A 13,286-nucleotide genomic window follows, 5' to 3' on the forward strand; every position below is an offset into this window, starting at 1 on the left:
GAGATAGGTGGTATTTTTAAATATTTATTTGGGTTGACATCATGCTACATGTCGAAATCCCCAAATAAATATTTAAAATCTCAAATTCCAAATTTTTTATGCTCTCAAATGTCCCTACGAGATAGGGGCATTTTAAATATTTATTCGAGTCGACAACGCGTTGCATGTCGAGATCCCTGAATAAATATTTAAAATTATCAATTCAAATATTCTTTTGTGCTAAAGAATATAACAATTTCTTTTTTAGAATATATGCAGGTGATCTTTCAAAAGTTTAAGACAACATCTTCTCCAACGTACCAAGATTCAAAAATCTAGGAAGAAACTTTTGTGCTTACACACTCCAACAAATTGAGACAGAAAACCTTGAAGTCTTTTGACAGCCTGAAGCTTAAGATTCAAATGGGTGTAAAAGGTCGGATCCAACACGCCCAAAAATGACTGGATCACTGGAAACTCTATCTACTCAATGAAAGTTTGTTAGGGATGTTAGGCCCCTTATGAACTAGCCCAAGTCTAACCAAGAGAGAGGTGAATTGGAGTTTTAAAGATATTTAAATTAAAACTCAAACAAACCAAATCACCATAATGAAAATCAAAGTGCGGAAGAAATAAATGCGAAAATAATATAGGAAAGAACACACCAGATTTATAGTGGTTCGGTCAAACCTTGACCTACATCTACTGCTCAGTGGCACCCTTCGAGTATTTCACCAAACTAAGTGTCTCTCCTTTAGCCCCCAAAGCTAGGCGGATAAGCCCTTACAAAATCACTTCCACCTTCCCCGGTGCGATGGAGTAGCCTGGTCCTTTGACACCAAAGAGATCTTCTTCTTCCATGAACTTCCCTCAAGATAAGCCTTGAATTCAACGGTACAAAGGTGCAAGCTCGTCGGAGCAACCATGTGGAATCCCCCTCCACACTCCCTTGAAACCCCCTCTAAGGATTTTCTCCCTCTCTCAAACTCCACCCTTTTCTCTCTCCCCTTCAAGCTCTCCCATCAAGTTCCCTCCAAAAGAACGAAGCTACAATGGCTACCAAAAACAATTAAAAAGTGCCTTCTCAAAGCTTAAATAGAAGATCTCAAACTGAGCTCATTAATGCAATTTGTCGACTTCATCATCCAGGCCGATATAAATATCGCCCTGACTGACCAATACAAAATATGCTCAATCAGTCGGGATGATTTGGGACGATCAGAAGAAAAATGGTTTAATCATCCAGGCCGATACAATATCATCTTGGCCGATTAGTTCAAATCCGAGCACATTCATCCTGATCATCACCCAGAATAGAGTCTGGCCGATGTCAATTGTCTAGAACATCGTCCTGGTCGATCCTGCGATCAGCCCAGCCAATGTGATGGTATCAATAAGCCTTATTTGCTTTCTAAAATTATTAGATTAATTTAGGCATAATTGAGCTGCATCGTCCAAGTCGATGTTTAGATCGTCCTGGCCGATGTCCTAAAATAATGAATACCTAAATTGATCATGGCTGTTGATTCTTTCTTAATTGAGCCTATCAGCCTGGCCAATATAAGGATCGTCCAGGCTGATTGGCTTAATAATGGCTGCCTCAATGACGATGCCCTAATTAGGGTTTCTATTTTTTAACTGATCATCCAAGCTAGTATAAATATCATCCTGAATGATGTTACCAAAAATAGTTAACTCTTAGGAGCAGCCATAAATTCTTCCAAGGTGTGTGTTTAAAAAGTTACTTAGCATCAGGAGCCACTCAAATTACAAAAGACTTAAGAAAGGAAAAAGGTACAAATGACTCAGATCTAGTCTACCCAATCTTGAGCTGGTTCTAATAGAAGTCTAATCTTATGGACCTAAAATGTCAGTAGATAAGACAGTCGTAGAGAAATAAGAGTGTTTGTTATCATCAAAATCATAAACCCATAAAAATAGATCTACAACACTCAATATGCCATAAGAAAGGTCGTAGTAGCGGAACCCCCACTTCGTCAACCTGTTAGTAGGGACTGTCGGAAGCACGAAGACAAATTTGGCTCGACGAGTTCAAGTGATCGTAGTCTACAAAATTCTACTTAATGATTAGAGAATCAAAGTTCCAGTGGAAAGGAGGAATCTCGAGAAATTATCGAATGTTTGTAGGCTCCAAAGTCTGAAGCCTGGATGGGTGTAAGAGGTCGGATCTATCAAGCCTAAATATGGCCAGATCGCTGGAAGCTCCATCTACTCAACAAGCCATAAGAAAGGCCGTAGTAGAGGAACCCCCATCTCAGCAACCAGAGGACGAAGAGCTATCAAATCCTAGCTCTCCCAATCTGATGAACTCAAGTAACTCAGACCAAAGTCTTCTTAAGTGGTTAAGGATCAAGATACTACCAACATTTGGTACTATCAACAAAATCCAAAACCTACAAATCTTTTAACAAATCTGTAAAGCACAAAGCGAGGATCAAAGGAAATTCTTCTTCAATAAGTTCGCCAAAGCACAAAGCAAAGGATCGAAGAAAATTATGCCAAAGTTCACACAAAGCCTTATGCTGGACTAAGGGATTTTGTCATCAACAAGTCCACCATGCAAAAAGCCCTGGATCGATGACTTCTTGCCACCGACCTAATATAAACCTAAATGGTTTAGGTCACTGGCATCTACCCTTTCATCAAGCCCACCAAAGCTAGAAGCAAAGGGCAGAAGGCATATAAATCTTCTGATAAGTCAGTAAAGACAAATCAGATAACCTTTCACCAAGTTCATCATACAAAGAGTAGGATAGAAGAATCAAAATCTCAGGGTTTAAGCCAATGCTGCAGAATGAGCACCCTGAATGACATCTACAAATATCCCTAAAGACTATGGGCATTTTAAATATTTATTTGGATCGACTTCATGCCACATGTCGAGTTTCCCAAATAAATATTTAAACTTATGCCAAGATACAACAAGATGATAGAAGAATGTTGAGTGTATACAGAAAAGTTATAAACTAAAGTGACAGTGGTGCCAAAAGAAGAATACAAAGTGATAGTGATATATACTATCATTAATCTATGGAGTAACACTCTAGGGATCTGAGTATGAAGCACTCTATCACTACCCCATGGATCTCTACTTGACTAAGAGAAATTATATCAACTATATTGAAGATTACAAGAGCATCTCAAGATTCATGAAGGCACAGAGATAAACTTTTGGAGATCGACTAAATGAAATCTTAGTGTGACATCCAAGAAAACTTTTGGAGATCCACTAAATGAAAACCTCTATGTGATATCCAAACAAGTTCTTGGAGATCTATAGAATAAAACTCTTAGTGTGACCTCCAAGTAAATTTTTGGAGATACACTCAAAGAAAATAAGTGTGACATCCAAATAAGTTTTTTGGAAATCCATTGAATGAAATTTTTTGTGTGACATCTAGAACAAATATTTAGATATCCACATAATTAATCATCATACAATAAACATGATTCGCTCTATATGCATACCATATTTATTGGGGGGGCATTTGTTGGCCTATGTACAAAGAAAAAAAAAGTAAGAAAGAAGAAATTCAATGTATACATCTCATACCTGTCAGATCCTCAAAATCCTACTGAAATCATGGAAATTTGGCACCGTTTGCGTTATCTCTCAAAAATCCTGCAACTTACCTCGATCGGACCTCACAATCATCATTAAATACCAAAGCAAAATAAAGCCTTTGTGGTATTTTTTCTTCCCACACTCAAACCTTGACACCATAACCTCCAGGAATCCCGACACCTATCTGACCCTGTCCAGTTCACATGATAGAAACCTTCAGTTCCCTTCTTCCTCCCTCCTTACTGCAAGCTTCAAAGCCCTCACCTCAACCCCAACACTTGTTCCATTCTAAATCGAAGCTCTGACTTTTGCTTCCTCTAAGCCGAAGCTAGCCCCGAGCTCCCACCTTGCCGTCGCCCTCTTTGACCTACTTTGACCAAGACCCTGTCCTGATCTCAGATAGAGAGAGAGAGAGAGAGAGAGAGAGAGAGAGAGAGAGAGAAGAAGAGTTCTCCTTACCAGAGTCGTCACCCCCCCTCATGATCTCCTTGCTCCATAGCTTAAATCAATAACCAGCCCCCCTCACTAAAATAAAATCTATCCCTATATAATAAGTACTCCCAAATGCTCATGTAGTGCAGAGGGGGAAAATAAACTGTGCTCTTTTAAAAACTCAAACAACCCTTATACTCTTACGTAGCAGACGGGGATTTTAACAAAAATATGCAACTGCGGTGTCATTTTTAACACCTACCTGAAGCGCTCATGTAGCATCGAGGGGAAGGCTGCCTCTTAGTTAAACAGGGGAGACATCGGGAGGCTGTCAAAATTTTGTTTGAAATCAGACAAGGACTTGAATAAAAAAAATGAACTTGAACTTGGACTTCATTGAATGCAATGAACTTAAGTGAACTCAAATTTCAAAAGAAATCAAACATAAGTAAATAATAATGAAACTACATTTGAACATTAAATGAGGTGAACTCGAACTGAACTCAAACTTGTGGACATAGAACTTGAGCTTGAAATTTGAACTCAAGCAAAGAACTTTTGTTGGACCACAGGGGAGTCAAATGAGGGGAAGAGGCTCATCTTAAGTCTGAATAGCACTTGAACTTGAACCTTGACTTGAATTCAAATAAGCTTGGTGCCAGGGGTTTTGACTTGAACTTGTACTCTAGACCGAGCTAAACACATGTGGTTTGAGCTTGCACATGCAACAAATGATAATGAGCATAATGTGAACAAATTTGAACTCAAATAAATGATGAGGCAAGACATTCAAATAAATATCAATGAATTGAACAACATAGGACTCATGAGAATCAATTCTTAAGTGCATACAAATGAAGGGTAGATGCACATGATGCAACATATGATGTCCTTTCCAATGGTGGTGATCAATCAACATATGAAGATAATGACTTTCCACAAATGTTGAAGGTCTTCAAGAATGCAAATACCAACATACAATGTGTTATTTATCAATAGGCATGACAGATCGATAACACATACAAGCAAAAATCAAATAAAAATGTAATCAAATAAAAAAAAGTCATTTGTGATATACAAGCATTAATTGACATGCATGGGTTCTCAATCAAAATCAAATGTAGAATTCATATAGAGAAGCATGACACAAGTCACTAAGCAATGGATTGGACCTCCGAATAATAGATACACAATCATAGAGGAACGATCATATTCACCCAAATGAAAATTACCACATGAACAAGGAGTGGTGAAATTGATGTGGCTCAAGTCACTCAATCAAAGTGATGTGCTTGCAATGACTAAATGAGGAACATGGAAATATTCCTACAACTAGTAGTGTAGGGTTTTCCTATAAATATTTCAAAGCCTTCTTGTCAATTTCACAAGAAAATATAGTAGTCCCTCCAAACAACAAAGTCTCTTACTAACATACAAATGAACTCAAGGGATATGCAATGAATACAATGATATCCCACCAATCAATACTTGTGGGCTTGTAGATATATGCAGCAACCAATATGCAAGTGGATAAAGCAACCTACGAATCAATGTGCATGAAGAGGTTGGTAGTAAATGCAAACTCCTATGAATCACCATAGGAGACCTGTCACATACACAAAGTTCCATCTAAGAACAAATACAAATGAGAATTACAACAGATATGAGCTCCTGCAAGCTGCTATAGAAGACCCATTATACATTCAACATGTATGTTCCAGAAGCAAAATACAAAGGACTACGATGGAAATAACTATCTATATCATAAAGCAAGACATTAGTTTGTGCACTACAATCTACCTACATAAATCATACAAGTAGTGCACGACAGTCTACCTGTAGAAAGCAACAAAAAATTCAATCCAAAAGCTTTTACAATGCTACGCCACTGAATCTGCAATATTCATGCAAGCTGACAGAAGGCATTTCCAAATATTTTTTAAATACATTGTATCTTGTATACACATAGGTATGCAAAGGGGTATGTCAAATCAATAAAATTCTAAAATATTTGTATGGGCCCCAGCAAGCGTGTTATTGGTACACAAATGACGTCTAGGAAGCAAAAGAAAGAAAGATCATTGTGTTTTGGAGGTATGTGGTTTATTTTAGTATTTTCATATGGGAAACAGCAGACAAACAGTTGCATGTGCTGTAACTATTGCACCACTGACTTTTGAAGCCTACAAACTGCCAAAATATAATTCTTTCCAGTTTTATCTCCATATTTTTTAATTGTAGTGTCTTTGTTCGATACTATTGCCAGCTAGTTGGCTCAGGCAAAAGGAACATGCTTGCTTATATTTTATTATGTAGAAAAATTTTATTATAATTTGTTTTGGGGACATTTAGATCAATTAGGTCAAATTCATACTTATCATACATGTAAGATTTAAATCTAAGACCTCTAAATTGATAGCCAATGCTCACAACCCATAGATGGACTATGTGATTAGAATATTTATTTATATATAAATTTTGCATTATAATATATTATTATGTGCAAAAATCATATTAGAATATTAAAATCATATTTAATCATAATAAAAATTAATTTAATTTATTTTAAAATTGATATATTTTATGAATAAATGATCAATTTTTATATTACATTCATTTTAAAATATAATTTTTAAAAAACAAATTATCACAATCATATCTTAATTCGAGATATTCATATCTAACTATAATTTTCCTTTTTAGGTATTACAGATGAAAATTATCTAAATCAATTGGATTAGAGTATTTTGTTATGTAATGATATATAATTAAAACATTATCTAGGTTGGGCATGAATCTCGATGTAAAGATGAGTTAGAGGCTTCAAAAATTAAAATCAGGACCATTCAAGCTCTGATTTCAACATTCTTATAGACAACTTGAACATCTCAAAGAGAGAAACCCAATGACACCAAACTTGTTCAAATCTGATCCTAAACAGGCTCAAATGAAATGAACAAAGTCTATTTAGAAACTTCAAAACATTAATTGGATTGCCAAAAGATATTCAAATATGACATACTTATAGTCGAATCAACCAGCTCAATGAGACGAAACAAATGAGCCCATGATCACTGAACTCTTACATCATTAAAGCACTCAAATGCTCAATAAATGGTCTATAATCAAGGGAGTTAATATCGGTCGTCCATTTAAGCACTCTAAGCATGCCCTTGATCTTCTCCTTATTTACTAGTCATGTCACTCTCTAAACAATCATAAATAGACCTCTTATTCTTTTTTTCTTTTTTTTTTTTGAAAGAAGCCGAAGCTAAATTATCATTAAAAAAGAAAGAGCAACTACAATTTAGATTCCTCCTTCAAAATACTAAAAAAAGAAGGAGGAACCTTATTAGCCAAACACTCAACCCAAGAAAAGTTACTTATTAAAGCATAGTTAGCACAAAAGTTTGCTAACTTATTACTTTCTCTATTAATGCAATTAAATATAACAAAATTGAATTTAGAAAGAAATTCCATACCATCATCCTTTAGCTCCCTTTTATTCTGTGCCATATTGAAGTAAGAAATAATGTTAGCATTATCACCTTCAATGATTATGCCATCATAATTGAACATCCACTCCTTGAGCTCCTCTTTAATAGAATTGATTGCCATTAGCTCCAATTGGGCAATATCCCAATGTATAAGTGATTTTCCATAAGCAAAGAGGAATCTCCCTTTACTATCTCTGAAAACAGCCGCTATACCCGCCTTGTAAGAAAAAATGAGAGAAGCATCAACATTAACTTTCATCCATTTGGGTGGAGGAGGATGCCGAGCATTAGAAAGTCTTAACGACTGATTAACATCCCAAAAGCCCAAATTAGAATGGTTGAAATTGTTGGATACCGAAGCTTGAACAATAGCCTCGGAGGCAATAAAGCTGGAATTATCTTCTACTCTACCATGTATCCTCTTGTTTCTACTTTTCCAAGATAGAAACACCAAAGTACAATAAAGTTTAACCATCACACCTTTCCTGTTAACATTATTTTCCAGCCATTCGAAACATTGTTCAATAGAATTAAACAATGGGAAGCCGAAAACCCAATGGTTCAAGTATTGAATAACCTCTTTGATCTTCAAGAAGCCACACACAATATGTTCTATATCTTCATTACACTCATATCCTCTTGGACAATTAGCATTTTGAGCAATCCTTCTATACCATAAGAAATGCATTGAAGGGACTGCATTCCTCTTCAATCTCCACCAAAAATTCTTTACCCGAGAATTCAACTTTGCTTTCTTGATCCATTTCCACAATAGATCTTCTTCCAAGCCATTAGCCTCCTCTTTCCTTATTAATCCAGGAATTCTCATACCAGAATTCTGATTAATCAGGACCAAGAAATCAGCTTCCTTATCTTTGAAAATCTGGGTCTTCATGATGATTTCAATAAGCTCCTTACCAAAGAATTTGCTCAGATTTTGTACATCCCAATTTCCTTCAGATATAAATTCCTCAACCATAACCGGGCTGTCATCAATAGGAATAACAAATGTAGGCCATTTGTTAATACTTTTATCAAGTATCCAAGTATCTTTGAAAGCATCCACAGATTTACCATCCACAATAGCCCATTTCACAATAGAATTTAAAGTTTTAAAACCTTCTTTCAGAATTTTAAAAGCACTCGAATCATTCCTACTATAATTTCCTTGAAGCAGTTTATTACCATATTTGGCATCCATCATAGAATGTAGAAATGAATGCTCATTTTGAACAAATCTCCATGCGAGTCTAGCCCGCAAAGCAGGATTTTTTGTTAAATTAGAATGTAATCCCCGGCCACCATATTCAATTAGTTTGCACATATCATTCCAACTCATGTAATGCAGGCCTTTGGAACCATTTTTCTTGTTCCATATGAAGTCTTCGCAAATTTTATCCAGGTCTGCTAACAATTTTTTTGGAACCAAAGAATGTGCTGAATGGTATATAGGAAGGTCTAGCAAAACAGAATTTACTAGAGTTAACTTGCCCGGCATAGATAAACTTTTGCTTCCCCATTGATTGAGCTTCTTCAAAGCTTTATCAATAATGAATTTAAAGTCTTCTCTCTTAAGTCTCCTCAAAGCCATCTTTACTCCAAGGTAAAGGAATTCTTTCACATATTTAAATCCCATGATTTTAGATAAGCTTCTCTTCCTCCTTCTATCCACATGTTTTCTAAACAAAATGATAGATTTGCTGTAATTGATTTTTTTTCCAGTCCATTCACAGAAATTATTATGAATTTTCTTCACTCCCAAAACCTCCTTCCTATTAGCTTTGGAAAACATAATGACATCATCCGCATACAAAAGATGTGAAATTGGAGGTCCATCAGGGAAAATCTTGATACCACAAGAACTATGATTAAATGCATTAGACAGTAGTTGAGAGCAAAGTATGAAAAGAACGGGAGATAGAGGGCAGCCTTTCCGAAAACCGCTTCTAGCATGCACCCATTTAGAACAGTTTCCATTAATGATGATAGAGAACATAGGGTCTACAACATAATCCATGATAAGCTCGGAAAATTTAGGAGGAAATTTAAAATAATTCAATATTTCTTTAAGAAAAATCCAAGCCATAAAATCATAGGCTTGCTCCATATCCACTTTGAAAGAAACAAGACATGAAGAAGCTTTAGAAATTCTAAGTTTGTGGAAGATTTCTTGTGCAAGCAAGATATGATCAGATATAGATCTCCTCTTTATAAAAGTCGTTTCTCCAAAGATATAAGTTTAGGAATGACCAAATTAAGTCTATTTAAAATAATTCTAGCCGCCACTTTGTACACAGTGTTACAAAGACTAATTGGTCTATAATTAGAAGGAAGAGTGGGATTATCGATCTTTGGGATAAGAATAATAAGAGTTTCTTTCCATTCTTTACTCATTTCACCATATTTAAAAAACTGACTTAAGGCTAACCAAAAGTCCTCCTTGATAATAATTCAATACACATTAATAAAGGAATTAGATATGCCATCATTACCTAGAGAAGTGTTCTCTTCCAATTGTTTTAAGACATGAAGAACTTCAGCCATAGAAATATCCATCTCCAACAGACTTCTTTCCTGATCATTTAAGTAAGCGGTAGGAGCTGGCCAACCATCCAAATTGGAGTTTCTGAACTCCCATTTCTTTTGAAAGAATCGCATGAATACTTCTTCCATAAGATCTTGATCTTCAACCATATTACCATCTTTATCTTTGATCTTTATTATATTATTGGCATTTCTTCTAGCACTAGCATAATTGTGAAAAATTTTGGAATTACCATCACCTTCATTGAGCCATTTAACTTTAGCCCTTTGCTTCCACCATGTATTCAACCTTGCCAAGGTAGTATTAAGTTCCAAAACCTTCTTTTTAAGGATCGAATAGTCTTGATCCATGAGCTATCTAAGTGAAGATTCTTTGCTTTGAAGTTCGAAAATATCCTTCATGAGATCTTCTTTCAACTTGTTCAGTTCTTTATGCTTAAATTTGCTCCAATAGAATAAGGATTTTAAGGACCTTTTTGAACTTTTTGTTAAGAATTTGTGAATAATTTCCTTGATAATTCCTGCACCATTCCTTTCTTACCACTCCATAGGATGCTTGGTATGATGCCCAACAATTTTTGAATTTAATATTTTTGCTGACAATTTTGTTAAATGATCGGACTAGGAGAAGTATTGGGAAATGATCCGAGACTATTCTAGCCAAATTTCGCTCAATCAATTGAAACAGGGAGCTTAGAGCCATTGAATTTACAAAGCACCTATCCAATCTTTCAATCTTTTAAGGATTCTAGCTCCACCAACTTTGTTATTACACCAAGTAAATCTTGGGCCGATAAAGCTAACTTCATGAAGATCATTGTTCAACAAACATTCTTCCATCTCCCTTGATCCTTGATGATAAGCAAACTTCTTACCGCCAACTTTGTCTTCTTTGCATATAAGACAATTGAAATCCCCACCAATCACCATAGGACAATCAAGATTGGAATATATATTTATCATATTCCATATTTCTCTTCTCTTGTTTAAATCAGTGCTTCCATAAACTGTGTACACCTTCCATCTTACATTGTTGAACATGTTAATTTCACCAATAACCATCTTTGATGAACTCTCCTCTACTGAGAATTTCACTGCACTTGTATTCCACAAAATCAGCATACGTCCTGAAAGTCCAGAAGATGGGACACAGAAAAAGTCCCAATTGCTCCCAATTAAAGCATCAACTTCACTTCTCTCAATATCATTAATTTTGGTTTCAACCAATCCCACAAAACAAACACCATTATTTTTAACTACCTCTTTAAGGTAGAGGGAAGCACTTCTTTTCCTTGCTCCCCTACAATGCCAAAAACATATAGAATTCATTTAAAAGGAGTATGGAGATTATTCCCCAAATTACCTTTTCCTTCCATATCCATTCTTCGACTTCTTGTAGAAGCATTGATCGGTCCCAGGTCTTTCAATTGTTTTGCTTTCTTCTTTTTCGAGGATTGAGTAGAGAATTTTCAGTAATAAGTTGTTGTGTCGGTAGGTGCACACGATGGATGTGAACTTCATCAGCATTGAGTTTCTTGGTAGACCTCTCAGTATTCCTGCCATTCACATGAATGGTGGCAATCTTTGCAACAATAACAGGGAAATCAATGCTACCAAACTAGATGGTAGCCCCAGTATTTCCAGTTTCAATAACATCATTTACCAACTGAATCCTGGCTCCTCATCCCAACTAGACGGTCATCAGGGTGTTCTGTAGATCCATCTGCATAAATGAAAGGCAAGGGTTAGTAATCAGAATCTTATACATTACCCTACACTTTTAAAATGCAGAGAATTATACAGAACAGAGAAATAAAACAAATAAACATTAGCAAGCGATAAAAATAATATAAATTTAAAATCCTACTAAATACCATATGGATTGGATAAATTATCATTTTAGAAAATTTAGGACTTTGATTCATTAAATGATCATTTTGAAAGATTCCAAATTTTGATATAAGTTGATATAATTGATATTGAGATGACTAGCCAAAGATGGAAAGAGAAACAAATCCCTAGTGGAGTCGCCAGAAATGTATGGGCTCCAAAAATTTGGCCCCGGTCTCTGCCCACACTGCATGCTTTTTCTTCGACGAGGCAGTTTTAACGGATTTAAGTTCTGGGGTAAATTTTGGAAGGCAGATTTGTAGATAAGACACTGCCCAGAGATTTCACCCTCATTTAGCAAGGACTTTATGATCTAAGTTCTGGTTTCCTATAGGCGTAAGCCCTATAAATAATTACCCCTCCAGATAACGAGAGAGAACTTTTGAGTAAGCCTTGTCGTCAATCAGATACATATAAATATGTGTTATCTGGCATATAGTAGCAACGATGGGTTTTGGGAATTGAAATGTTTGGAAGTTTGTAGATTTGGGAAGAGTTCATATTTAAAATAAAAATTTCACCATCACATACTTAAAGAGGATGGTGGGGGAAAGGATTATAGACCCGATCAAGATCTCATGGTTCTGTCATCCCAGGCCATCGTGGTCCCTGGTATACTTAGTCAAAGGAGGTAGTCGACCCAACCAAATAGAAGGATCCTTATAGGCAGCCATGGGTTGCTTCATCCAAGGGTACCTTATAGACCTGGGATGAATATTTATCTAAGGAGACAAATTTGAATCCACCTTAGTTAATAAAGGGATTTGTGCACTATCAATTTTATCCTATTGATTCATATCTCAAGGATTTGATGCCACTAAGGAGCGTAGTGGCTCTGGCTATAACCAGTATTTTGTGATACCATTTGGCCAAAAAACCCACTTTGTTCAATGGGCCCTAGGTCATAATCGTTTATCCTGCAATGTCATTTGGTGGCAAAACCACCGGTTAGAAGATGCGTACCACATCCTTAATGGGAAGAGATTATTTGAGAATGAATCCTAGTGATATTTTTGACTAGAAATTAGCTCTATGTGAGCTGAAGTATTTTTAAATTTGTCCACCTTAGCAAACTATTACGGAGGGTGGATGGATTTTTCTTTGAGTATTTGATTGTTGAATTTTAAATTTTAAATTTTTTTTATTTTGGGATTTTGGAAATTTTGGTGGAGTTTTGAGGTTCTAATAGGCATTTGAAAATTTGGGAGGCACTTGAAAATGTTTGTGAACCCCTCCGATTGAGATCTACATTCAACAAGGTCATCATCGGGGTGTTTGGGGTCATTTTCATTTGATTGAACCTTGTCAACCCTATCAAATTATCGATAGAGGATCGGGTTCCTTAGGTTTTATGCCCT

At 35.9% G+C, this 13,286-nt stretch overlaps 1 protein-coding gene across 1 annotated transcript in view; it reads right to left on the reverse strand.

The window, feature by feature from the left end:
* The window catches only part of LOC114580518, a 46,197-nt gene extending 36,009 nt beyond the window's left edge, over positions 1-10,188 (reverse strand). The window contains exons 1-2 of the mRNA XM_028698346.1: positions 9,987-10,188; positions 7,480-9,606 (exon numbers count right to left, since the gene is read on the reverse strand). Of these exons, the coding sequence (XP_028554179.1) occupies positions 7,480-9,606; positions 9,987-10,188 (2,329 nt within the window). The remainder of the gene's footprint in view (positions 1-7,479; positions 9,607-9,986) is intronic.
* Positions 10,189-13,286: the final 3,098 nt, after the last annotated feature.

Source organism: Dendrobium catenatum, unplaced genomic scaffold (assembly GCF_001605985.2).
Source record: "Dendrobium catenatum unplaced genomic scaffold, ASM160598v2 fragScaff_scaffold_1067, whole genome shotgun sequence".
Taxonomy (NCBI): Eukaryota; Viridiplantae; Streptophyta; class Magnoliopsida; order Asparagales; family Orchidaceae; genus Dendrobium; species Dendrobium catenatum.